Source organism: Pithys albifrons, chromosome Z, assembly GCF_047495875.1.
Source record: "Pithys albifrons albifrons isolate INPA30051 chromosome Z, PitAlb_v1, whole genome shotgun sequence".
NCBI classification, from domain to species: Eukaryota; Metazoa; Chordata; class Aves; order Passeriformes; family Thamnophilidae; genus Pithys; species Pithys albifrons.
In genome coordinates, this window is record NC_092497.1 from 40395059 (window position 1) to 40421337 (window position 26279).

The window sequence follows — 26279 nt, forward strand, 5'->3', positions numbered from 1 at the left end:
ACTCCGGACTCTGAATCCCAAGGACCTGAGTTCGAGTCTCAGTGGGGACCGTCCCCTGGCAGTTCAATGCCTCCCTGCCATCCTATTCCCCTCAGATCTGGGATGCTCAGCAGAGTCACCCCGGTTAGTACCGGGTGCTGTGACAGTCCCGAGGACTTCACTGTCACTGTCCAAGCTCGCTCGGCCATGGCAGATGGACCTTAGGACTTAAACGGTGGGGCCAGTTCAGTGCAAACTGTGCCTCACCTAAAAAATCCACTGCGCAGGCTGGAAGGGCACCCACGTGGGGAGAGCCCTTCCCAAATCTGTGTTCAAGAAGTCTGGCCATACATATACATACATATTAGACACATTGACTGAAAGCTCTGTTTCAAAGGAAGACGCTGGTTTGCGTACGTGGTTTGCTAGAACATTTTAGCCTTGGGACTGTCTTATGAACTCATGTGGTAAGGAGAGAATTTGCATCTTTTGTCTCACCATCATATAGCACAAGAGAGACTGAACACCAGGCAACACAGATTGAGCTAATTGACACCTTTCCTTGCACCATTTCCCACCCCTTCTGCCTCCCCACCCATCTTTTTTTTTTAACTTTTTAAGTATATTTAACGTTTAACCACTTAGAAGACAAGCTCTTAAATCTCATTGACAAGACAGAACACCTTTCTTAGGTTTATTCCCCTTGAATCCTGATAACTGGTGCTGATGGAGTGCTGTGGATTTTGATTGTGAAAGTGTGTCATTGTTCGAGAGGGTCCTGCTAAGTGGCACAGGATTGTCTGTGCTCACAGTGGAGCAGCAGACCTTGTGCTTTCTTCACAGTGGTGGCACGGCATGCCACAAGTGAGGTCGTATCATACTTGAGATGTGACAGGAAAAGCTTTTTTCAGTCTGTAATAACATTCAAGAGATAGAAGAATGTAGCGATACAGTGATGCAGGAAGAACAGAGGTTATGGGCTGCTACTGCTGGCAGGTTGGGTTTTGCTATCTGCTCTCTTCTGTTACATGCACTGGGCTAGTGGCCTCTCAAGCACCCGAGGACCACCTTGCCTTTCAGATCAATACCAGGGATGCTGACAGAGGCAGCCATGGTTACCATTGCCCAGCAGCTGCTGGAGGAAAATGCATAGAGCAAAGGGTTGAGCAATGGAGGGAGTAGCATGCACCATCAAGAGGCCTCTTAACCAAAGAACATGCATGTTTGATGTTTGTCAAAATTAAATCTTGGAGCTCTGATTGTTACTACAATGTTACCTAGCATGCCACAGTATTTGAAACTGCTGGTTAAGTTAAAGAGTGATTCTCATATAGATTTCTTGTTCTCCTACACACATCAGGTACATGTGCGTATCATTGGACAGTTCCAACTTCTTGTAATGATTTTACCTAGGCCTCAAATTAGCAGGCTCAGAGAATCTATGTGGATTGGGAGACAACTATCACCTGACTGGGTTGCCAATGAAATATTTCATACCAGGTGACGCAAACCTAAGATATGAGTGCAGCAGTGGAAGGTGTTAGGTCAGTTCCACCATGGCCGAAGTACAAGCTGAACGTGGTGCAGTTCCTGTCTTGTTGGAGTAAGCCCTGTTGCTCTTGCTGCCGCTGCTTGCATTTTGTTTGAATTCAGGGAAGTAGAAACATTTTGTTGTTACACTTTCTCTTTCTTGCAGGGTGTCTTTTAAGAGTGCTTATGAATCTAGAGTAATAGACTTTGTATTAACTGGGGCGTGGGAGGCTATTTCTTGTTATACATAACTTGTGTAAGTGTGTGTTATATTGTTTTCTCTTAATTTTATCTTTTCTCTATAAATATATGTAGTTAGTTTAAGCATAAACCTAGTTGGAGGGGTTTTTTTTCCTCTCCCTCTTCTTCCCTTTTCACTCTTTCTTGGACAGTTGGCATTTTGCCAGCTCAACCCAAGACACTTCTTTATCAGGAATCTGGACACAGTCACTTTTGAGAGGCAGAGCACTGCCACACTTCATTTTGTGCAGAGCTGTGCTACCCAGCACGTTGTATAGTGATGTTTGTTAAGTTCCAAACTGTTCCTGAGGTATAATTTTTATTTGATTTTTGCTTGAGACCACTTGAAACCTTGTCTCTTGCAACTTATCTGGAGTCTAGGTGCCTGTGTTTGAGACAATAATCCAGCACAATACATTCTAGGTTTTCTCCACATTTCTGTAAGCGCTTGGAATTTTTTGTTAAAAAAAAATCTTGCTTTATATATATGTGATGAGCCGCCCTCATATTTCTGTAATAGTTTGACTACTTCTCCATATAAGTTGGTCAATAATATTAAACACATACTGTGTGTCCCTATATTCATTGTCAGGAATTATAATTGCACAGTCTTACTTTTCATTGGTTCTCATGTATTTCAGACATGGAGTGAGGCTTCGCTTAAACCTCTTCTAAGTTCTGAAGCCTCTAACTGGTCAATTCACCTACTCAAATGTTTGAACTTCACTGTTGTTTCTGCTGCTTTATGATGTTTCATCATTTATCTGGACTGGAGATGCTCTTTTGTTCAGAGACCTGCTTTATTGTAAACCACATAGGAGAACATGCATCTCTTCTTTACACTCAAGCTACTTGGAAATTCAGGTTAGAAAGGGAGCAATAGGTCAGAATAGGCATAAAGTAGAACCTTTTAATCTAACTAAAAGCTTGTAGCTTACTTCATGTATAATTGAAAACAGTATAGATTCTCCTAAATATTTGAAGCTACTAACGGGTTTAAGTGAATCTAAATGAAGTCAGCCTAAAGCATTTGATGCTTCCCTTCTCCATCTCATTTGGTTACTTGCCATGTTAGATCACAAGAGGTTCAAGATTGTGGCTTATATTTTTTCTTTCACTGAAGCAGTATTCCATATCCTCCAATATGCACAGAGGATTTGCAGTCCTCCATAGGAGAACCTTCTTCAATTAAAGGCCTGAAAATTATTGACCCAATAGAGCCTGTAATAAAGTGATACAGCAGTATGGTGATGCTAATTCTGGCATTTCAACATGTCTACATACCCCAGCAGACCCTATGCTGCACCTGCTCCATCCATTTCCAGCTGTAAGCAATTCTTGGCAGGGAGTCAAGTGTCTGTGTTGGGCTTGGTGCTATGCTAAGCCATGGGTCTTGAGCAGTTACATAAATTAACACAACTCTCCTCTCCTATTAATTGTGATTATGTTGCACACCAGATTGCTCCTGAGAGATGGGACTTACTTGCTCAGTGCTATGCTAACTCACTTTTTAGTGAGAGAAACCTGCTCTTCCTGGAGTGAGTAAAACCTTGCTGTTTCTGGACCAGAGCTGATGTGCAGTGAGACACTCAGGCAGGCCAGAGCCATACCTATCCACACCTGATTGCAAATTATCTCTTAAGAATCTCTTTTTCTTTACTCTCTGTCATGGAGAGAGAAAAGATCCTTACATGTACCCCTTAAAAGGCATGGTTTAAAAAGGCTAATACAATTATAGCTCAGTCTTCTCTGCATTTGTGCTGCAGATATAGGAAGAGATTCATAAACCCTAATTGACAGATGTAGGTTAATTTTATTATACCTGCATAAAGTTCCATACACATAAATTTCCAGAACAGTTATGACACTGTTTTTCCCAGGTTACAACTGGCTCATATCTAGGCAGCCAGGAGTGCTGACTAAAATCTGTGTCCATTTCTGTCTGAGTAGTTAGATATGCTGATGCAGAGGTGCATTTCTGAAAATGAGATGCAGCAGTTAGCTCTTTCCTATCTTCCCCATTTTACTTTGACGCTTCTGATCACTTAATAATTATTTTGAACGTCTATTAAAAAGGCAGAAAGACTTCAAGCACTTTAATAATTAAAGGGTATGAACAATGAGAAGTTTGACAGACAAAAAGAACACAATAATCAGAAAAATCTTCCTTCTGTTGATAAAATTTATTTAGCATTTTTGTAACTTTTAGTTAGGGGAAAAGAGTAGTCAGACAATTTTCATTTTAAGTACTGATATATGGGTAATAGATTTTATTCTGCATTTTAAACAGTCACATTTAAACATTTATTCTCTTATGCTTCCATATCCTTTTAGTGTGTGGCATATCAATTTGAAGGTTCACATGTGATCTGACATGGAAAGAGTTTTACACTCTGTAAAACAGTATGCCTATCACTTATATTTAACCTCTAATGATGATGGTGATTCAGACCCAGTCTGGGAAACCGTGGTTTTCAAATAGCTCACAAGGAAAGGTATGGACCTCTGGAAGCCAAAGAAAGCTCTCAACCTCGATTCTTAACTTTTAGATAGTGAATCTCTCTCCATATCAGATCAATTCTTATGGAACAGTGGGAAGAAAAGCTGAGTAGCATATGTCTGTTTGAAAAGATGTGCAGGCTTACGACAGGTAATGAATTACAGAATTAAGACCTGTAGTGTAATTGCAAGCATAACATATATGAATGTATTATTCTGATCCTGCAAAAAACCTAAATCTAACACAAAAGTACTATTTAACTCAATGCATGTAGTTTTAAGCATAGTGAATAGGACTATTTGTGATCTTAGATTTCAGTCCTTACAAGCAAGGTATCTTTGCTCAGTCTCAACCAGACTCCAAAGAAACTGATAAATGGAATTGGTGTCTGGAATGCAGTGAAAAGGAGGAGCTTAATGGAACTGAAAGCTGAATTTTACTATTGGTGAAACTAAGGCATGAGGTGCAAGAAGTTAAAACTGTAACATGGTAAATATGCCATAAGCTTTGAAAAAGGTTTCTTGTCATTTATAAACATTCTTTCAGAGAAAAATCTACCTTTAAGTACAGAAGCAATTTTCCAGATCTGTCATAATGCTATATTGTCTTTTTGGTGAGCTCATATGCTGACAACAGTAAAGGACTTTAGGTTTTGGAAATAAAAATTCAGTAATGAAATTTGTGGTATGAGAAAATTCAAACAAGGAAAGATTAAAAAGTTTTGTGACAGGAGTAAGAAAATCAAACCAAGACTGCTTTGTGCTTTTCTGAATAGAAGTTTATATCTTTCTTTTCATGTACCAGATTCACATGTACCACTGAAGCATTTTCTAAAATCAGGTGTTACAAGAAAAGAATCATCTGTACTGAAAATGCAGATAAAATATTTGTAGTGAGCTTTAAGGTAAATTAAAACATGGAAGCGGCATATTCCATAGTGTTGTCATTTGTTATTTGCTTTAAAAACAAGAAAGAAATGCAAAGTAATTTGGCAGGTTGTTACAGAACACTACTGATGGGGATAGTCCTGATGCATCTCATGGTTTCATAAAGCTGTTGCAAGAATTTAGTAAGTTCAGGCTCCTGAGTCCTAATGTGTAAAAGAAATTGAGAGGTCAAAAATGACAGTTGGTCTTTCAACAGAAATGGCCAGGTCAGTACTTATAGCTAGATCTTAATTCATATTGACAGATTGACAAGAGTTTTCACAGTGGAGCTACAGTTCTTAAAAAACCCTGGTGCACTATTCAGAGGAGAAAAAAAAAGGGTCTTGCATATATAAAAAAGATGTTGTAAACAATGAAAGAGTTAGTTCAAGCTGACAGGACAAAAGGGAATGTATTCAAGCTATAGCAAGTGTATTTCACATTCAATGCCAGGAAAAGTATTCTAAATTAAACACATGGAAAAAAAAAAGGAGAAAAAAGGAGTATTAAAACTTGACTATTAAATGCCATTAATATTAATGACTACTTCTAGTCCTGCCAGCAGCGTAAAGCTGACCACTCATGACCACTCACAATCTCATCTAGTTAAGGACTGGACGAGAAAAGTATTAGTGCTATATAATATCCATCTTTTCACTTGCAAATGAACTTCATAAAAGCAAAATCAGAACTGCAAATACTATTCACACGGCTTGTTATTTCCAGTCACAAAATACCACAGTCTGTAAATAAGGCACATCAAAGACATGCAACTGTCCTGCTCTAGGTGGGAAAATACTGCAAAGTTATAATATTTCTCAAGGACATAGGAAGTGCTTGAGAAATTCTTCATCTTTTCATAAACATGCAGTGCCTCTGGATGTCACTTACATTCATCAGTTATACATTTTTAGCACCAGAAAAGGGAGATTCTTTAATTTAAATGGGCATAAAATGTCTGCTGTTTTTCAGATTATGCACTTGGTTTTTGGGAATTTCAGTTGCTGGAGAAAACATCTCTTCTGTCTGGCCCAGCAAGATTTCCTGCTTCACTCTTTTCTACCTGTTTTTACTGAACAGAACTCAGTGTCCAATGGAGCAATCTGCATTTCCTTCAACATGAAAGTCAGTTACTTCTAGGCATACATAATATTCCTTTGAAACAGTGAACAAAGTCTACTTGTTTAGCTACAGTGTCACTCTTGTCTGTAAACCAGGGGCAGGGCAGACTGGACTAGTATATTTCATAAATAGCAAGTACTAAAAAGTATTTCATTAAGCCAAATAATTTCCTGTTTATAACTAGGAATTGTGAATGCAGATTGCATGTGCTGAGCATTTAGGCTTACCTAGTTTTGCTACTCTGGAGTATAAACCAGGAAAAAAGTCAGTCAGAGCCTTTTCACAAGTGCATACACTATGCTTTGTGTTTTGTTTGTGTTTTGGTGGGATTTGGTTGGTGTTTTGTTTTGGTTTATTTTTGGTTTGTTTTTTTTGGTTTTTGGGGTTTTTTTGTTTGGTTGGTTGGTTGGTTGTTTTTTTTTTTCTGATAAAAGTAGGAGACCTTATTTTTGGCATGAAAATAAAATACAGACACCAGAGTGCCATAACTCCTGCCTACAGCTGCCTTTTTACATAAATTTTTGGAAATATTGCTAAAGGTGTTTTGCGAAGCTTGATTGCTTAGCAGCAACCATGGGAATTGCCCAAACATAACACAAACAGAACACTCTGCTGCAATCACACAATTGTGTACACTGCAAGTCCATGTGTCAGTCATTCACTCCAGAAACATTAAGCACAAAGATGAGAGTGGAGAAAGTAGCAACCTAACACTTTACGACCAAAATAGCATTATTAGGAGACTTCAGGCTTGAAAGTGATGCTTTGATCTGGACATACTTACCTGGCATAGTTGGGAGACTGAATAAATAAAGAGGAACTTTGCCTGTGCTTTTTGCATACCAGTAGCTTTACAAATAGTCCGTTTAAAAGATCATGGCCACAGGCATTCCTTAAATAAATTCATATACATAAGTATATATGTATTACCTATGTGTGTGTGTGCGTAACAAAGCATGTTAAACAAAAGCCCTAAGAAGGTTTAAAAATCCCCATAGATTACTCCATTATTTATTTTCTAGGATAAATTATCTTTTAAATTAATCACTTCAGAAATCGAAGTTGTAGGTGACCTTTTAAAATGACTATACATATACAGCACACAGATTAATATTGATTTTTCCCCCTCCACTGCAAGCAGTTTAGACAATTAGCTTTCATACTGAGAAATAATTATTAAGCTTCACTTTTGTTTCTTAGAGGTTCAGTTAGACCTTTTGATTGTGAGCTTTTTTCAGTTATTAAGTCCAACTAACCAAGCAACTATGTGCAGAAATTAACCTTTTTATTACATTAAGTACTGTAGTAGTAAAGCTTGTTTGAAGTGCATGAATAAAAAGTTAGTGAAATTACAGGAAGAACAATCTAATATAGCAGTAATAGGTGCATTCACTGTGCATCTGAGAGGAGGAGGGGGGAAAAAAGGAAGAGTTTCAACTCATTTTGGCCTAAAACGTATTCAGGTTTCCAGGATTCTGACATCAGAACCCAGATAACACTGGCTAGAACCATAGGGCTTTACAATAAAAGCTAAAATATTGACCATATGATGGCAAAAAGTCTTTATTTTGCGGTTAACTTATTCTCTTCTAGCTACTCTCTGATGAAGTCGGTGGTGCTGTGGAGGATGATCTCCTTCTTCTTGACAAAGACCGTGATCGTTCAGCACTGTAGGCGACATGCTTATCATAATTTTGTATCTGAGCCTCAAGGAATTCCCTCTGTTGCTGGCTGATTGTCTGGCTAATCAGTCCAGGGAGAGCTTGAATGCTACCAATTAAAGTTTCCAGTTTAGTTTCCAGAGTAACAATTCTCTTCTCAAAATCTTCACTTCTTTCATTTAAGTCAGAAATCATGTCATACATGATGTTTTGAGTCTGAAAGCAGAAGGATGTAAATAAAGGTTTAGAGAGACCTTACAAGTATTGTAACAAGTAGCACAACTCGACCAGGGTTTGAAAATGTTTTGCTCCTCACAAAAAAAAGGGACATTACTATTATAATAGTATCTAGTCTTAGGAAGTAATTTTACTTGTAGATTAAACTACAGTAGACTACGCTTTCTACTAAATATGTTGAGCAGAAATGTAATATATTTTGAGTAGCATTTTAGATGTCAAAGTCTAAATTAATTAAAGATCAGACCTTTTTTGAAAATTCAGGTGCTTGGGAGTGCACCAGGCTGAGCTTTCTGAGACATCACTTGTGTAAGTCATCAGGAGACTGAAGGCTCCAAAGCTGTGCACCATCCTTGACTGTTCTTGATTCTAAACACCTTAATTCTTCTAAGCAGAACACAAACGTTGCTTATTTGCTCTCTCCTTAAACTGAGCAGATTTTCTTGAATTGGCAGCAAAAGTAGATGGGTGGATTGTTTTTGAAAGGTTGTGCAAGGAGTAAAAACAATTGTAGGCGTGTCTATTTCTGCAATACCTAATCTATATGCCCTCTACAAAACACTGTTTGGTTACAGCAAGTATATAGAGTGTACTTTGGTCAATAAAAACATAATCTGAAATGTGTTACTTCACAGACTTGCAATTGATTAAAAATAATAACTGAGTTTCTGCCTCTTATAGATTGAGACTTCAGCTAATTAGAGTCAAAACTGGATGTAATCCAGTAGACAAACTGGTGGAAGTTTATAAACCATCCAAAGGGAAGAAAAATTAATTGAATGACTGACTGCCTGAAGCATAAAGCACTTCAGTACGAGATGAGTGTTGATAACCCATTTCTCTGCCTCCTGTTTCAGGCATAACTCATGAAAGAGAAATAGTCTACAATATATTGTTGCTAGAATTATTAGTTGCCAGAAGCATTACATTTAATTGTATTTTCACAGCTGAAGTTGTCAGGTGGTTCTGTATAGCAAGAGAGGAATCAACACTGAAGAGTTTAATCTCTGCTTTGATGTACTTTATATTGATAAGGATTTTGACGTAAATGAAAAGGTATACAAGAAATCCTCAGGAAAAGTCCATTAATGCCTCTAATGTAGCCTCAAATTAAGACCATGGAAACTATTAAATATTGAGATCTAAGGAGAAGTCTAAAAAGCTATGAGCTCAGACGTCTAGCTGTCTAGTTATTATTTTGTAATAATGACAAATCCCAGCAACAATAAACAAGTAGTTTGCAACTGAAATAGCCTCTTTAACCTCAACTCAAATGGTTTAAAAAAGATTATGAAGTCTTATGATATATTGGCAAAGTAGCAGCTATTATTCATTATAAAAACTTAAATAAATGCAGATTTACATTTACTTGTCCAAAGTCAATGCTGCATAAGGCAATAGATAAACTCTAATTCCAAGTCTAGGTAGAGGCTGTGTACAATGGTCTTTGACAGCACAGTCACTATCACCAGCTGGCAAATCTCTCTACTACTCAGCACTACACCACTATGACCCACTCACAGTTCAGCATTTACCATGACCACTGCAGTCACTTCAGGATCAGCCTCTGAATTCTGAAGTCTTTTTCAAGTGTCCAAAAAGAAAATACAGTGCATTCAAACTTTGGTCAGAGCCATATAAGATGTTTCATTCAATAGATGCTACCACAAAACACAGACATATTTTCATTTGCTACAAACAATAACCTTGTTAACAATATCTGCTTGTATTATACATAACATTTTCACTTGCAAACTCTTAATTTTGAAAGCATGAATGTTAAAACAACAGTAACTGCCTACTAACCTTTGCCAGGTCCACCAAAGTGTTGGCTTGATCATTCAGTTTCCTTTGTTCCATTTTTACACTTCTTAATCTAAAAAGTGGAATTGTAAGTCAGAATTTTTTTTTATGCTGTTGTATTAGAATTTCTAAAGAGCATGCACAGAACTTACAAGAGCAAATAATTGCATGGACAATGCCTTGATTACTTCGTGTAGAATCAGAATAGGGCATGTGCCTGCTATGATGAGAAGCATGCTTCTTCAACACCGCAAAAAAGGAAAGAGCAAGGAAATGTGATGTCCTTGAAAATACCATTTGCCATGGTCAAAGTTGAGTCCAAAAAGAGAGATAACAGTTTATCCAGACTACATGAAAGAAAGCCAAAACATTCCTCAAAGCCTCAGTATCACGACAAGTAGATATAGGAAGAAATATAGAACAACTATTTTTTGTTATTCTTGTTGTAACAATCAAGAATCTTCCCATGCCTACATGACTAGATACAGGTATTAGCCCTGTTCTGTCGGAAATGGATTGGGTTAGCAAGTGTTTCAACCTGATGGAAATACAGTGATAAGTGAGTTTCTCCTTACTTTAAACAGAATTTTCATCTGACCAGCAGCTAAATAACCAATATACTTGCCAATACTTATGATTTTCTGAGATGATTTGTGAATCTAAATATGATTACATTTTAAATTTGTATCAGACATTCCTTTTCAATGCACTCATTAAACTACAGCACTGAGAAACTATTGAAGAAGCAGCAAGAGGTTTTTTTTACCTTCGATGTGTACCCATCTGCATTTTTGATGTGTACCCATCTGCATTATTATTAGGTATCCATATTCTTTGAAAGATATAAACATATAAACAAACACATGACCTTTCTCATCTGTACCCTGATAAAAAACCCACGTTCTCCAAATTAACTACTAGAGGAGTGGTTTGTAGATGCATTTTCTTCCTTAAGTACAAGTCATTTGTTCAACATTTCACAGCAGATAAATACTTGGACTTTCAATCACTTTCCTGGTGGCTGTTCTGAGCAAGAAATAGCATTTTTCGAAAACAACATACCAATTTATAAACAATATGTGACAAGATACCATTTCAGTCTATTAGTATGTCAAGGGCCAGCCAAGATAAGAATTTGGTTAGCTGTCAAATGGAAGTAAGCTTGGCAGCATTTTGTGGCAGGTGGGTTGCTAATGCATTCTCTGCCCATTTGTCAATGATCATATTACTAAGAAAGCTAGTTTAAAGAAAGCCTTCTTGCAGATACTCCAAAATAAGAAAGTTTTTGTTCATGTCTTTTGTTTACAAGCATTTCATTTCATATCTAGGCTAACCACCGTAAGTTGTGGAGAGTGAACTCTAATTTAAAAATATCTTTTAAAAATAAATGGAAATAACTCTGTCAAGGTAGAAATGAATTCTTCGCATAACATTGGCATTTCAACAGCTTGTTACTTGAATAGCATATGCTCTTCTTCTCCTGGAAGGCTTTTTCAGAGCACAACATAAATGCAAACTGTAGTAATGATGCTTTCAGAGGCTATAAGCTGAAATTTTTTAAAGCAAAAAATATGGAGAAGTCTCCAAGGCATGGAATTTTACCATTACAATTTCAGAACAGAATAATTACTCAGAGCACGTAATGATTTGACTGGAAAATGACAACCCCAGTGTTTTGGTGAGCATCTCTCAAATAATTTACAGAACATGTGTTTTCTACTTTTCTTAAGATTCATTGACTCATTTGCCTGACAACTAGTATTATAATTTTCAAATTCCAGGAAATCCATTGTTGCTTTAGTAATACATGTAGCAGTTGACATCAGCGTGATAACTCTTCACGGTAACGAACCCGGCACCCATGACAGGCTCTAAGAATGTGTAGGTAATGGCAAGTCTTTAGCTGCAGCAACTGGATTTAAAGAAAACCATCAGACTTCCATTCTTAAATTCATTAAGAGAAAATTTTGATTTATCAACATCACTTATCACAGAAAAAGATCATGACTCTGGATCGCGTTTCCATGGTAGCAATCAGACCACTGAAGTTCACAAATTAAAACTTTATTTTTTGCATGCAGACAGTGGTAAATTCTGCAAATTTAGACAGAAATAGCTTATACCACTTACTTCCGAGCTCTATTTTCATTTTGTTGAAAAAAAGAATGAAACAAAAGAGAACAAAGTGTAAAATATACTAAAACAACCAAATGAGCACAGTGGGCTTGATTCAGCAGGTGTAAAGTCCTAGGGGGTGCTACTTCTTTCAATCAATAGCTGCCTAAGGAGGTGTCTAACTCACTTGCATTCATGATGAAGGAACTGGCAATATCTTCAAACCTTCCCATTAATCTGCATATTTTCTTATTCATACAATACATAACATGCCTTTTCATGTTATCATTCAGATTTCTCCTTCACCTTATCTAGTGTCCATGAGAAGCAAAGTAGACTCAGACCAGCTGAAGGCATTTTAGAGCTGTGACCATGACTTTGAGACTGTTAAAATGATATGCTCTGGTTTCTTTTACAAAACTGGCCCTGCAGTGAAACCCCTTTTATTTCTGTCACCAATGAAATGGTTAGAAAGGTGAAGGAGTGGGATGAAACAAAACTTAAGAACCCAGAAATGTGAAAACCTGTAAGTCACTTGAGAAAAGTTCAAAGACGCAAAGGGATAAAATATTAATTTGCAAACATCTACTCAGCTACAGCAGGAAGAAAGCAAACTGCTAGGGCAATGTTTTCATCCACGATGCATCTTTCAGCATATTGAGAAAATTATCTTTTGCTTCTTTGTTTTCTTAAATACAAAAATTTTGGGACTAGAGTCCAAAGTGCTAAAGGAAAGAGGGAAATGATTAATATAGCTATTCAAAGTCTAGCAGTCACAGACTAAAAAAAATTATTGCTGCCACCTTCTTCACTCCACCTAATTAATTAATTAATTATTTTTTAAGGCTGGTGCAGAACAATACTACACATCTTGCAGAGCTCTTGAATGATATATAACACTGGAGATTGATCCTGCTGTGCTTTTTAGATTCTTCTTCAAACATATGTGTGCATACACATACAGACACACACGCAGACACACACACAGACAAAATAAACAGCCAGGTTAGAATGTTAAAGAATAACCTTTGCAATCAAGGATTCAAGCCCAGCAAAGGATGTGCAGGACTTGCCATCCTCTGTCCCCGAAACCCTGCCAACTCCTCTCCACCTCCCAATCCTTTAAGCTAAACAGAATGACCAAACTCCAAAAATATACCTTTTATATCCACATAAAAATGCCTCAACATTTGTTGACTTTTTATTTTTTTAAGTATTTCCACAATAGTACAGTAGCATTTACTCCTGCAAATTTGCTAGATAGAAGATAGCAATCAAGGTTTATAGAACACTTCATACCTTAAGCTTACCCTTGCTTTAAAACGTCACTTTGAAACAGAGAAAGAATTACTGTTAGCCTAAATTTACTAATGTTGCATGTGTTAACCTGGTCTTTCCTTCCTGTCTTTCCTGCCAGATGACACATAGATGTTCTTTTCATGATGGATGCTTGCTTCCATCTCTTCACTGATTGGCTTAGACAGAGATTTACACTTGTAAGTTATGAAACCATCAGTTTGAAATTAAACTTAAATAATTTATCCCCATCTCTCCTGCATTTCATAAGAACTAATTTCATAGACTGTACAAATGGCTGCCACAAGTTGGATGGAGACCACAAACAGAACAGAAAAATATGTTCTGACCACTCTACGAGAATAATTTTGGCTCCTGTTGAGAAAAGTATCTATTTTCTTTTTCCCTTTCTCCTGTGTAGTTCAAGGGAGACTAAATGAACCATTGTGAAATTCTGCTGGTTTTGATGTGTTTTATGATAAATATGTAATACAAATGTTAAATAAATACTTATAGTCTGGAGGTTAATCCTACTATTGTTTTTAAGGTCTCAGGCTCGTTTTTGCTTCCTCAGGTAGAGAGGATGAACTCAATTGAATATTATGAGCAGTGCTCAAAAGTCACATGACTGTTGGCATATACTCCCATTCTCTAGAACAGGTGTCATGGTCATAGCTGACATACCAACATTTGATCTCATTCACTGAGAATACATAGTGGAGAGACACAACTAAACTCTGTTGGGCTGTGCAATGATGATGAATATTCTTTTCATTAAACACTACATACATACTATAGGTTCTCTTCTATCATACAATTCTGATTTTAAAATATTAAAATATCTACCACAAAGAAAATGTTTTTTTATTTGCTTTTGCCTATTGTAGCTTGCATCTTACTACCTAAAATCAAATGAGTAGTAAGAAAGGATAGTCTTAGCAGCAGAGAACAAAAAAAGTCTTAGATAATTCAAGAAGAATAGGAAACTTCTAAAAGAACATTAGCAAGTTTATATCGACATAAACAGCCAGCATACCTTTTTTTATTGTAAGCAGCTAATATAGTAAAACCTTATCTTTGTCTTATTCTTAAGAGAAAAATCAACCCAAAGAACAACCTTCTATGAAGGGAAGGGAATGGTGAGGAGAGAGAAGAGAGGAGGCAGGATGGGACACGGAGACCGAGAGTTAACTAGGAAGGAGAATGAAACTAACGGAGAAACCTTGAGAGGAAAATCAAAGCAAAATAGTACTTACTGATGAATAGCTTGCAAGAATTTGCGCTGATGTTTCCTTACTTTTGCATGGTCTATCTTTTTAACCAGCTTTGTGTTTTTATAAATTAACCATGTTTCCCTGAGTACATTGGCCGCTGCATTTTTCACCTGTTCAATAGAAGAAAAACACCAAGCTGACAAAAGTAGTATTGTGTTTTGCTTTCACTTTTTTGGTATAACCTCTTTCTAGAGCTCTTAACATGCTGCCTTAACTGTGGAAAGTAGATACATCAAGATGCTGCAGCAGTGAGGAGAGCAAGCAGTAACTGGATTAAGGGGACTGTTGAGCAATTTCCTTACTTATAGATGTGATATTGCAATCAAGTCTTTTTTGCATCCAGGAATAATTTTTCCCTCTTCAAAGACTTAGCACTGTTTGGCATTTATGACAATAAAAATTATAGAGAGGAAATACTAATGCATTATCTATATAGTAATTAAATGTATTTAATCAGATCATAACAATTCTCTTTCTTGTTCTGTGCTTAGTACCTCTTCATTATTTTAGCAACTTAGCAGTCTTTGAACTTCCAGAGCTGTTTGAACAGTTTAGGGCTTTTTTGTGTGTGTGGTTTGGGATTTCTTTGTGGGTTTTTTTAGTTTGTTTTTTGTTTGTTTGGTTGGTTTTTTAAACATATTTATTCTTGTTTCTTTTTTTATCATTCTCTGAGGAGATGAAAAATTATCTTGTCAATTAACATGGGAAGAGTTCTATTTCACAACTGCTTTCATTTTTTTTAAATGAGGCTTTCCATAAAATGTCAAAGATAAGAGTACCTACATTTATTTTTTAGGCCCTCCAGATTTTTCAAGAATGCTTGAAAACAACATAGAAATAATTTCAATGCAATGTTGATTAGTGGCACAATGGTTAGGAAACTGGCAAAGGAAAAATGTCTTTATTATTCATCTTTATTTTCTCTCCCTTCAGCTTCACATCACTCCAGTCACTGCAGTGTCAGAGCAAACTCAGTATCTAAGTAAACGCATTGCAGGGATGTCATGCAATAGCAATTCCCAGCAAGAGGTCCCCACCCTGTACCTGTAAGTGTTGGAGAACACTGGTCCTCTCTTCAGGGGAAGCACATTCACATTTTAGAGAACTCCTTGCAATCTCTAACTAGCCCTTGCACTTCCACAAGGTATGGCTATCTCTGGGCTGTGAGGAAAGCTCTCCAGCACCCGCACAATGACTTATGACCTGATGTGCATCTCAGGTTTGTTTACTTGGTTTCCTTACCATGTGCTTTCAGTTTCATGAGTTTGAAGCTACCAAAGAGCCACTTTGATAAAGTATTAGACTGATATTTAGATTTATATGAAGAATTGATGAAATAAATAAACTTTAAAAGACAAAAATGAATATCAGACCCAAATCTGGTCAATCTCTACAAAATGTTTTTCTGTTTTATATTTTGAGGGCAGCTGTCAGATTACACTAGAAAAGTGACTGTGTTAGGAAGGGACAAATAGTTCTGACTGTAACAGAATTGCAGAGCAACAAGCTCAGAAAAACACTTCATGTCAGACACCCTCTATACCTGTAGGACTGCCTTTCCTCTCATCCTTAGTCTTTTCCCACTGTGACTGCTCAAAGGAGATCCAGGCTGTTAGTGGTGATCAGCACAGAAAAGAGAGAGCCAGCACCACCAGAGCATGTGAAGACATGACATGTCTCTCTCTGCGAGGGACGTGTGACAACGCAGCAATGAGGGAGCTGTGCTGAGGCAGCCACCCTCCTCCTTGCCCAGAGCAGAACCGTTGTTTCCATCTCAGGCACTGACATCCCTCTGCACACATCAGCAAGGAAAAACTCTGCTGAGTTCCTGTTTTAAGTATACAGACCTTTGTCTTCACATTGGCTCTTCTCAATAATGAAGATTAAACAAGTTGAGTGGACTGTGCAGCTACTACTTGTTTTCTTGTTCACTCAACACTGACCTGTCTTCTTTAAGTAAATAAGGATTTCTGTTGCATTGTTTGCTGCATTTTCTTTCATTTTAAATACTTTTATAAACACTCATGATTTCTATTTTTTAATAATCTCTTCTAAAAATATTACATTCAAACATCTTTCAATGCTTTTCAGTACTGTGTGCTGCTAAATAAACCCTGTGCTGACTACAAAAAGCAACTGAAAAGACTGTCATCCTCACAAACCCAGAATAAATTGTTTTCTTAGAACTTCTTTCATAGCTTGAAATTCTTGTATGTATCAGATATTTCAACTGTTTTAGCTACCTAAAAAAAAAAATAAATATTCTTCCCAAATGCCACATGGAAGCTTTTAGTTGAATGTAACAGTCTAGTTTCACTGCATTTAACTTCTGGTTATGTCAATTATCATTCAGCTACAAGGAATCTCTATAGAATATTCAAATCCTCAAAATTTCATGAGAACTTGCAGTTGCCCTCAATTCAGAGAAAAATTCAAGGCATTCAATTTCTACTCTTTCAAAATCACACCAATGTTCAGCAGGAGAACCAAGCAGGAGATTACTTAGAGCAAATGCAGAAATAAATTAATGCACATTTCCTTTTCAGTTGTGAATATAAAGTGTGACTTACTCTTTTAGTTAGCTGGGTGTCCATCATGAAATTATGCACATGTTTTTCAGCTTTGGTAAGTTCTAACTTCCTTGCCACCACAGCTACCACCAGTGCAGTGCACCCAGCACCCTGAAAACAATAAAACAAACCCCCAAGATGTTACTGCTGCATTTTGCAGAGTTTTGAGAGCAAGTTTCTCCTTTGCTGTAGAAGTATGGCAGGCATCAGGTGATTCATCCCTGGTAAATACAGTGAACATGCTGCAGTTATTTCACTTCAGAGTAATATGAAAAGTCAGTAATCACAGGTAGGTAAACTGTCAAAGCATCAAAATAATCAGTGAGCAACATAATTTAAAAGTTCTACCATTTTTTTTTCCCTGTAGGGGTTGAAAATTTGAACACCTCCCAGTTCTAGTGCATAAACAAAGGGGGTGATCAAAACAACCGTTAAACCCCAGAATATTAGTAAATAAATGCAAAATACCCTGTACTTAAAAATTTTCTCAAGGTTATGGCAATTGCTAAAGAAGAATAAGATTACATTAGTGTTTAGCACCCACATAAAAAAAAAGTTTTCTTAGTATTTTAGGGCCTAAACACAATAATAAAATTATTATTTAATCACTTTAATATTTTCTCGTTGTTTTCTGAGTCCTTCAGCAATCCCATCCTATATTATTTCAGTTTATTACCATTTAAAATAGCACACATACTTAAAAATTTCTTCAAAACTTGGATAGAAAATACCACTTTTCTAATTTGTGCTGTGCATATGTATGCACATGCATGCATTCACATGGACATGCATGTTCCCAACCTGCCAATGACAGTAGGTGCCTGTCCCTTTGAAATGACAATGTCTTTATCAGCATCACAAATTTAAACAAGTTTTTTTTTGAGGTGAGATGAAAAGGAAAGGAGGCTAAAATGAGCTAGGTAGTAAGAACCAGTGTGTATTATACACATCTAGAGGTATCATTTACTTTACATTATTCATAAATTCTGCTGCCTTAGCATTTATTTTTTGATTAACAAATTTTTACAGGTTCTTTTTAAAAAGATATAAAAATCTCATTAAATAAACAAGGCTGTGTTTACCTTGCAGGTTCATTCCAACATAGCTGCTATTGATTGCACTTGTGTCAGTTACTCTCTAGGATAAAGCAATTTCACACTGCAAATTGAAGTCTACCACATTTTTCATTCACAGAGCTTCCTTCTACTCATTCCGTATTTCTCCCATAAATTTATTCCTTCTCTATCCTCCAGTCTATAACTGCTTTACTCTCTCCAGAAAATCCAGAGGAAATCTCTTAATCTAGCTTCCAAAATACAAACTCCATTAACACATAGAGATGGCAAAATAATTAACTCATTGGAAATCCTTATTCACATAGTGTCCTCAAAAAATGAATCTTGTCTCTCTGGGCACTTACTGAGGCATACAATGAAATTTGTGAAAGTCTCCAAGTAATTATTTTTCTATTCCCCTGGCAGATCGTTCCAGGAAACTCATCTGCTCCTTTACAAGCACCTAATTCTCTGCAAATAGTTGTCACCTAGCGCAGCTTCTACCTGCAACAGCTTTCATCATTCCCTCAAATGATTCCCTTGTAATTTTGCTGCATTTCCTGCTTCTTTTCTATCCTCAATACTAAGCTTCTAAGCTTTGTTATTCTCTCTCCCTCTGTTCTGCAATCCTGTGTATACAGAAGTTCATGGTAAGTTACTTAAGTCTTGCTCGCTCTATGAGATAAGTCAAAATGGGGCTAAAAGTTCCTTTGCTTCTCCAGATACTACTAAACAGCCCATTTTTAATAGTTCTGAGTAGAGGACTAGGCAGGAGATGATCTAACATATGTGCTACCTTCCCAGAGAACAGACAGCACTTTTTAGGTCTTCTTCCTGTCAAGGGAAATGCTAATATGCAGAAGACCCCCGTAGGCAAATAAAAAAATAAATTACTCCATACAATACCAAGAACCTAAAGAAAAAAGCAAACTCTTTTGGTCCATTATGTCAGGGAAAGCAGGGTCAGATGTTGATTTAATGACATAACTGGAGTTCTGCTTGCTTCCAGCAAGAATGCTAAAATGGAACAAGCTCATTAATACAGACCCACTGGCACAAAGCAGCTGTTTATGCAAATTTACAAGAGGAGAGAAATACTAGACCATCCTTTCCCAGTTCTCATCAAAAAATCTAGAGGAATGGTGACAGCCAAAAGGAGTTTGATTTGAGGTGAAACCATTCCAGCCTCTGCGATTAACTCTCATGCTTTTTCAGAGTGACACAGCATTATAAGGGCCAAACACTGTCAAAAACAGTAGCTTTATGTCTCACATGAAATACACTGCCTGCAGCAGCAGAACACTATCACTGGCAAGCTATGACAATCACCTCTATGGTGTATATACACACCTATCTTACTCGTCTCCATAACAGATTATTGAGATGGCAAAGTAATCCAGATTTAAGTTAAACCTCTTGGTTTTCTGCTATACGATGGGATCTTAGGATACAAAAATGACCTCTTTTTGTATTTCTGCAAAAGTTGAAAGCATTATAGTATCTCCTTGTTTACATTTTACTGCATAGTGAAGGAAAAAACCTCTTATAATGGCATATAAAAATTATGGAAATTCCACTTAAGCTACATACTGCTAATTAATAATTTATGTTACAGTGCTCTGCCATATTATATGGCTCTTCTCAAAGAGTTTACCATTGTTAGAAATAAAGTGAGAGTGATACAAAATTGTAGACATTAAATAGAGGTTATACAGTTATTTTAAAATGGTAGCATTTTACGCATAATACTTGCCTTTTTTTAAATATCCTCATTCACATGAAGATCAGCAGCTCAGCTCATATGCTCAGGCTTTTTTTCTTTTATCAATACTGTGTAATGCACCAGCTACTTATTTATTAAAATTATTTAGTGTAAGTAAAAGCACTATAATAATTCTTTCAACTGCAAGAAGATTTTTTTAGAGAATAAAATTCTACAGTCTTATATTTGATTACAGACTTTTGTAATTTCCAACATCATTCCTTTTATGCTGTTTTGAAGTAAATAATCAAGCAAATCACTGCATCAAGCTCTTGCTTAACTTTAAGGGGAATTAAATATAACATGAAGAAAATAAAAAAGGAAGGAATGAATATATTTTCAAGTATCAAACCAGCCTATTTGGAATTTGCACTCATTAGTCAAACCCCTGTCCACCTCTAGCATTACAGAGTTCTTGTACTGTATTTTGACTTGGTAAGCTGCCTGATTTTAAGGGCACCTAGAACTGAAACTATTACAAAACATGCAGTGTAAGCAAATGGTCAAGCCAAAGTTGGTTTTTGAAGCTCAGTTGCTTCATTTAATGAAAGCAGGAAATAACAGAATTAACCATCCATTAATGTGATGACCTTCAAGTACTCTGCGATCAAGTATTTGCCTGCAATCACCAGTTTTAAAAGCTGATGTACCTGAATTTTTCTGTTTTTCAGAAACCATGCACAACCTGAACCAGTTTATCTACTGAAGAAGGAGAAGCCCATAGAGATCACAGATTTAAAAATAGGCTTCCTTCAAAAAAAAACAAGATCGGGACTCCAGTGATGAGATAAGCAATGCTCATTTGCTATTTGCATGGATTGGAAGATGAAGCACATTGATCTCATCCTGAATGCACAATATTTCTTGCTTGATGTGAAATGTTGCATATTAGTCTACAGTAATACAAGAAGCCTGAAAAAATAAAAAAATACATATATACACACACACACACATATATATATCTCCACAGTCTTCTAGGCGAGCAAAACAACCAGCTCTTGGCTGCAAAGTGGCACCAGATCTCTGATGGTGATGTAAAACTTGCACCTGTGAGCAGTACCATCTTGTAGCATAAGGTTTACAACCATTTACACAGGACAGAACTCTCCTTGATTGTCCATCTGTTTAACTGTTGTCCTTTATGAAAACTGCTGTGTCTGCAAACAATTTGAGGACATTCCTTGCATCTTTAATTCTAAATATGCTGCTCATGTTTATGACAAAGAATGATGCCTAAAGTTCAAATTCTTATGCAGGTAAGCAAGAGTCTGTGAATGCTACCCTTCAAGCACCCTCTTTAATGCCTAGAATCCAAAATGAGTTTTCCTGATAGAAAAGTAAGAAGTGTATGTGGACATTTGACTCATAAATATATATATTTAGGTACTTGTTAAACACTAGTAGGCTAATCATTTTCTCAGTCACACAAGTCTAAATTATGATTGATATTCCTTAAAAAATGAATGGAAGAATAGACTAAATTGAAGGGAAGAAAATTACGTAATCAGACATTGACTTCTTGATATCAAGCCCATGCTATCCAAGAAGAAAGGTGAAATTAATTGTATTTTAAGTAATATTTTAAATTTAGCAACAGAACAAGCAGCTGAAACATGCCTCTCATTAAAAAGAAAACACCAAAAAACCACCACGCAACTAGTACTTGCTCTTATCTTTCACTTTACCCTCAGGCATCATACACTGCAATTTTCCCTGTCTGTCTGCACAGTCTCTCCTCTTGGCACTTAGTTATGAATTACTGGTTTAACAAAGCAAATTGTCTCGGAATCATCAGAAATTGCTACAATGGTTATTTCCTTTGCCTCTCATTTTTACTGTTACTGTGTACTGTGTTCCCTTCTCTATGGCATCACATACAGAACCCTTGCCCTCAGTTGCAACAGTTTATAACTCCTCATGGATCTGAGCTCTAATAAGCTCTTTCAGACAAAATCCTTTTCATCATCTACTTAGGAAAAGCTCCCTCGAAACATATACAAATCTAATCTATAGTTTTCTTTAGAATTCCTCCCATTCTTTTCTAGGATATTATTTACTACAAGACCTTATGCAACCTGTGAAGATACACCAGATTCTGCTATGCCAAGATCACTTGTTCTTATTTTATGTAATGCCTCCTTGTTCCCCATCCCATTTGCTCTATGGGGATTGTGAACTGCTAGGAAATTTGGACTATATCTGCTGTCTTTTCACAGTACTGGTATCAACAGGATCAAGTGTTAAGAGTCCCAAAGTGCTACAGGAATATAAATAACAATAAATAAAGGTAGTAGGTCTGTATTATCCAGTTATACTGTACACAACATACTAGACCTGATATTGCCTTTTTTTCTCCTTCAGATCCTGCTGTGGATTCCCAAAATTATGTACCAACACATCTACTGTATACCAGCTGAGATGCCTAAGATGCCCTCTGTTCTCTTCACTCATGCAGCCTACCATGAGCTTTCTGCTGCTATCAGCAGAACCAAACCTGACTAATGTAAAGTTTCTACAGAGAAGTTTTTATTACAGTAAACCACAGTAGACAGAACCATTGCAGGCAGTGGCAAAAGCTGGTGTTTCCCAAAGTGCATGATGAAAACTGGATCAAGACCATGCCTTTTACTACCACTCACAATTGCTAAGACTAAGAGTTCCACACTGGTGCAATACAGTGATTGCAAAACTGCAGGATTCAGACTTCAAGTGAAGTCTAGCATTTACACCTAACATTCTGGTAAAGGTCCAGTTTTGGGGATAACCAGAGAGGAGCTTCTAACCCTCCAATTTTTACCGAAGGGAAATAACGCTTAGCACTGGCTGCATTTTCAGTTAGTACTGAAAGCAGAATTTGGTCAGTAGAGAAATCCTGTACTCCTCTGAGTAAATGCCTCTGGCATTCTCACCTGGTTCTTTCTATGATAAGGTTGCAAAATATTTTTACAAGATGTCAGCGTATTGAGCCATTTCTGCAACCACCTGAAGGTTATATACATGCCTGGAGGGTGCTTTTGGTGAGAAAAGAAGCAACACTGTCTATCTGTGCCTCAGCTAAAAGTCTCCTGGCAGCTTCGGTTTACTGGACTGGAAGTGAAGTGCAGTCTTTAGTGGTGTTGGTGTCACAAAAATGTCCTGCTATACTTGCCTGTAGCTGAAAGAAGGCAGTTGCCACATTTCTTGCTCACTTCCCTTGGGGTCCACTGAGGGAGAGAGAAGGTCCGCTTTGCAGACATATGGTTCTGGTGGGAAATTTAGCTCTGCACCAGAAAAGGCACAACATTCCTCCTGCTGCTCTGCATAAAATGAAAATCCTGTGAGAATTTAAACAGGTATTTTGTTCATTTGGCTCTCTAAAAGGTGGACATACAGGACCACCAGGGGAGGGGAAAAATAATAATAAAAAAAATGTTGCTTGAAGTAAAATAACCTCTTCAAAACAAGCAATATGTAAGTTGAGGGAGGAATCCATCCACAAGACAGACAGAGACTAGGGAAATGGTCCTATATAAATGTGGTTTTGCTTTTGTCATTGTTTACTGGGATGTGTAATCTTGCAAGACTTAAACAAAGTAAGATGAGGAACATGACAACAACTATGCCTCTCAGCCAAAAGGGTGACCTAAAATAGTTTTGCATTATTTATACTTTCATATATTCCATAGTTGCCTGGCTACTATTGTCTTCAGTGGAGTTTGGTTGCACCACATCCAGATTTTTATTGCAACACTTAAACTTCTGATCTGTACAACAGTAGATGAGCAGATTCCTTTGCTTCTAATTAGTCCATAAGGTTTTTAGCAATGTTGCAAAAATAAAAATTATGAAGAGCAATAAATGTTGTGTATAAATGTGAAGTTGATTAAATACTCTTGCACACAGTTATGGGCATTTGTAAGTGAGGGTGAATTAAGCTTCTTGAGTAATGCAGGCTGGCTACTAGGAAAGATGTCTGGTTCAGCACAGGACATGATGATTTATAACATGATGACAATATTTCTTCTATAGAGGAATCTATAAATGATAGCAGTGTTAACTCGGAGAGAGCTGACAATTGAATGTTTCATGGTGGCTTCTGGTAAAGCTTCAGTGGTCATAAAGCTAAAAATCTCTGGACTTCAGAACAGTTTACGCCACTGTGCAAAAAACCTTTTTGCGGAGCAAGGAAGTGAAGTCTGATTTCCCTAAATGAGCAGGCTCAAAAGCCTACATGGCTGATGGGAAATATTACTTCTGTAATTTGAGATTATGGCTACCGGTGATGTTCTTGTCCAACACCCAGGTTGTACATAACTAAGTTCCATGAGACTACACGTAAAAGAATATGAAAATTGCTGTATTAAATCTGAAGTTACTGCAGACGAAATTAGATTTTTTCAAAACAAAACAGAAGTTTTGCTGTAACAGTCATCAGCTCCACTATATCTACACAAACAAAGATATCATGGGGTAACTGCTACTCATTCTACCCAGGAACTAACTGCCTTTGAACTTGCTGAAATGCATCTAAGTGAAACAGTTCCTTTGTCCTCTCACAGTTCAAAAACTTCCCTGCTCTACTGGAACAAACTAAAAACCTTATGAAGAAGACTTTTTCCCTTAATTTTTCTAATTCTAAAAGAGGGTTAAAACTTTCAGGACATTTTATTTCCTCAAATGGAGGTGGAGCCTCTGACATTCTCTCATATATCAGATTACTACCCTAATGACCACTACTTTGGGGATCGCTTTTTGGAGCTTCTCAACTCAATTTTGATAATTTGTTTTTCTTTACTTCAGTTAGAAATTTCATTCAACAAACCATAGACATAAAATAATCCCAAACAATATTCCTTACAAAAGTTTCCATTTTTGTAATTTCTGTACAGGAACAACAATAGTGCAAGAACTGAAGAATTTCTGAGCTGCCCAACCTTTAAGAGCTTCATTCCAAAGAATTAAAGCATCATTAACTGTCTTCTCCATAACAAATTTCTGCTCAAAACACTGCCTACTTAGGTTGTACTGTGTTATAAGGAATAAAGACAATCTGTTTCAAAGCCTGATGTCACTTATATTTATTACTGAATTATTGGAACCACTTGAAATTAATTCCAACATATATCTGAGACATGGAACTGAGACACTATCAATTTGTATGAAAAGCTTTTCACATTTTTGATATTTTAAGGGAAGTAAAAACTAGGCACTGTTCTAGATTTTTGAAATTCCTCTCATAAAACTATTCATCACATTGCTCTGACTAGAATTAATCATATCTTTTCAGATCTTAGAGTTTAATTTGAAATACATTTCTGGGTTTTGTAAACAACTATGTTTCTCCAGTGCATTACACAACTAAACAATATAAACAAAAGTCTTCATAAAATCGCACAATGTTATTAGGCAAAATAATTTATGAACTTTTTGTACATTATCCATAGAAAGTTCTATAAAGTAATTTTCATATTTGACTGTTCAAATCTGATATTTACCTTATTTTTCTCTTTTTCAGTATGTATCCCAGAAGACATGCAGACAATGTTAACTATGCAGTTAGAATCTACCTTTTCCCCCTTTTTTCTTGCAAACTTGTAACTAGTAAATTTCAAAGATGATACAGTTCAGATTTTGCTAACAACAAAAATCATAAAGTTAAAAACTACACTACTCTGGGTACCATGATCCTCTATAGTTCTCTGTATTTGCTGGTAAGATCAGGCTGAGTCTGTAACAAAACTTTGCACAAATAACACAATTTAACCTTGATGATGAAGAGTCCCCTATTCTTGTAGGAGAAACACCTCATCCTCATCATTTTTTCATGATTCATAGCAAAGATTGTTTAGATTTAAATGCAGACTTCCAATAGACACTAAAACCCACAGCATGAGAAGATTTAAAATAAGATCTGGTTATTTTTGATTCAAAATTTAGAACTAATAAACTAATCTCTAAAGCCAGATTGCATATATTGACTGCACTGCAACTACTTTAACAGGAATTCTTCATCTATGTGAGCAGTGTTCAAATCCTGTAGTTAAAAGACAACTCTTAAATTTTTTGCAAGAAAAAACTTTAATCATATCCATATCTCTTGCATAAATTTAAGAAACTTTCCTTATTAATTTGTTTCTTTCATAGGCCTAACAATCTCTGAAGGTTACTTCAATAATAGAAACAATTAAACTATAATTTCAGCATTAGCAGGGCAGACATTTAGAAATAAC

The 26279-nt window shown here is 36.6% G+C and overlaps 1 protein-coding gene across 1 annotated transcript in view; it reads right to left on the minus strand.

Moving 5' to 3' along the window:
• Window positions 1-3878: 3878 nt before the first annotated feature.
• The window catches only part of KCNN2 (potassium calcium-activated channel subfamily N member 2), a 75262-nt gene continuing 52861 nt past the window's right edge, over window positions 3879-26279 (minus strand). Inside the window, exons 5-8 of the mRNA XM_071581243.1 lie at window positions 17254-17364; window positions 14666-14793; window positions 10002-10071; window positions 3879-8174 (exon numbers count right to left, since the gene is read on the minus strand). Coding sequence (XP_071437344.1) covers window positions 7887-8174; window positions 10002-10071; window positions 14666-14793; window positions 17254-17364 — 597 coding nt within the window. The 3' untranslated portion in view covers window positions 3879-7886. The remainder of the gene's footprint in view (window positions 8175-10001; window positions 10072-14665; window positions 14794-17253; window positions 17365-26279) is intronic.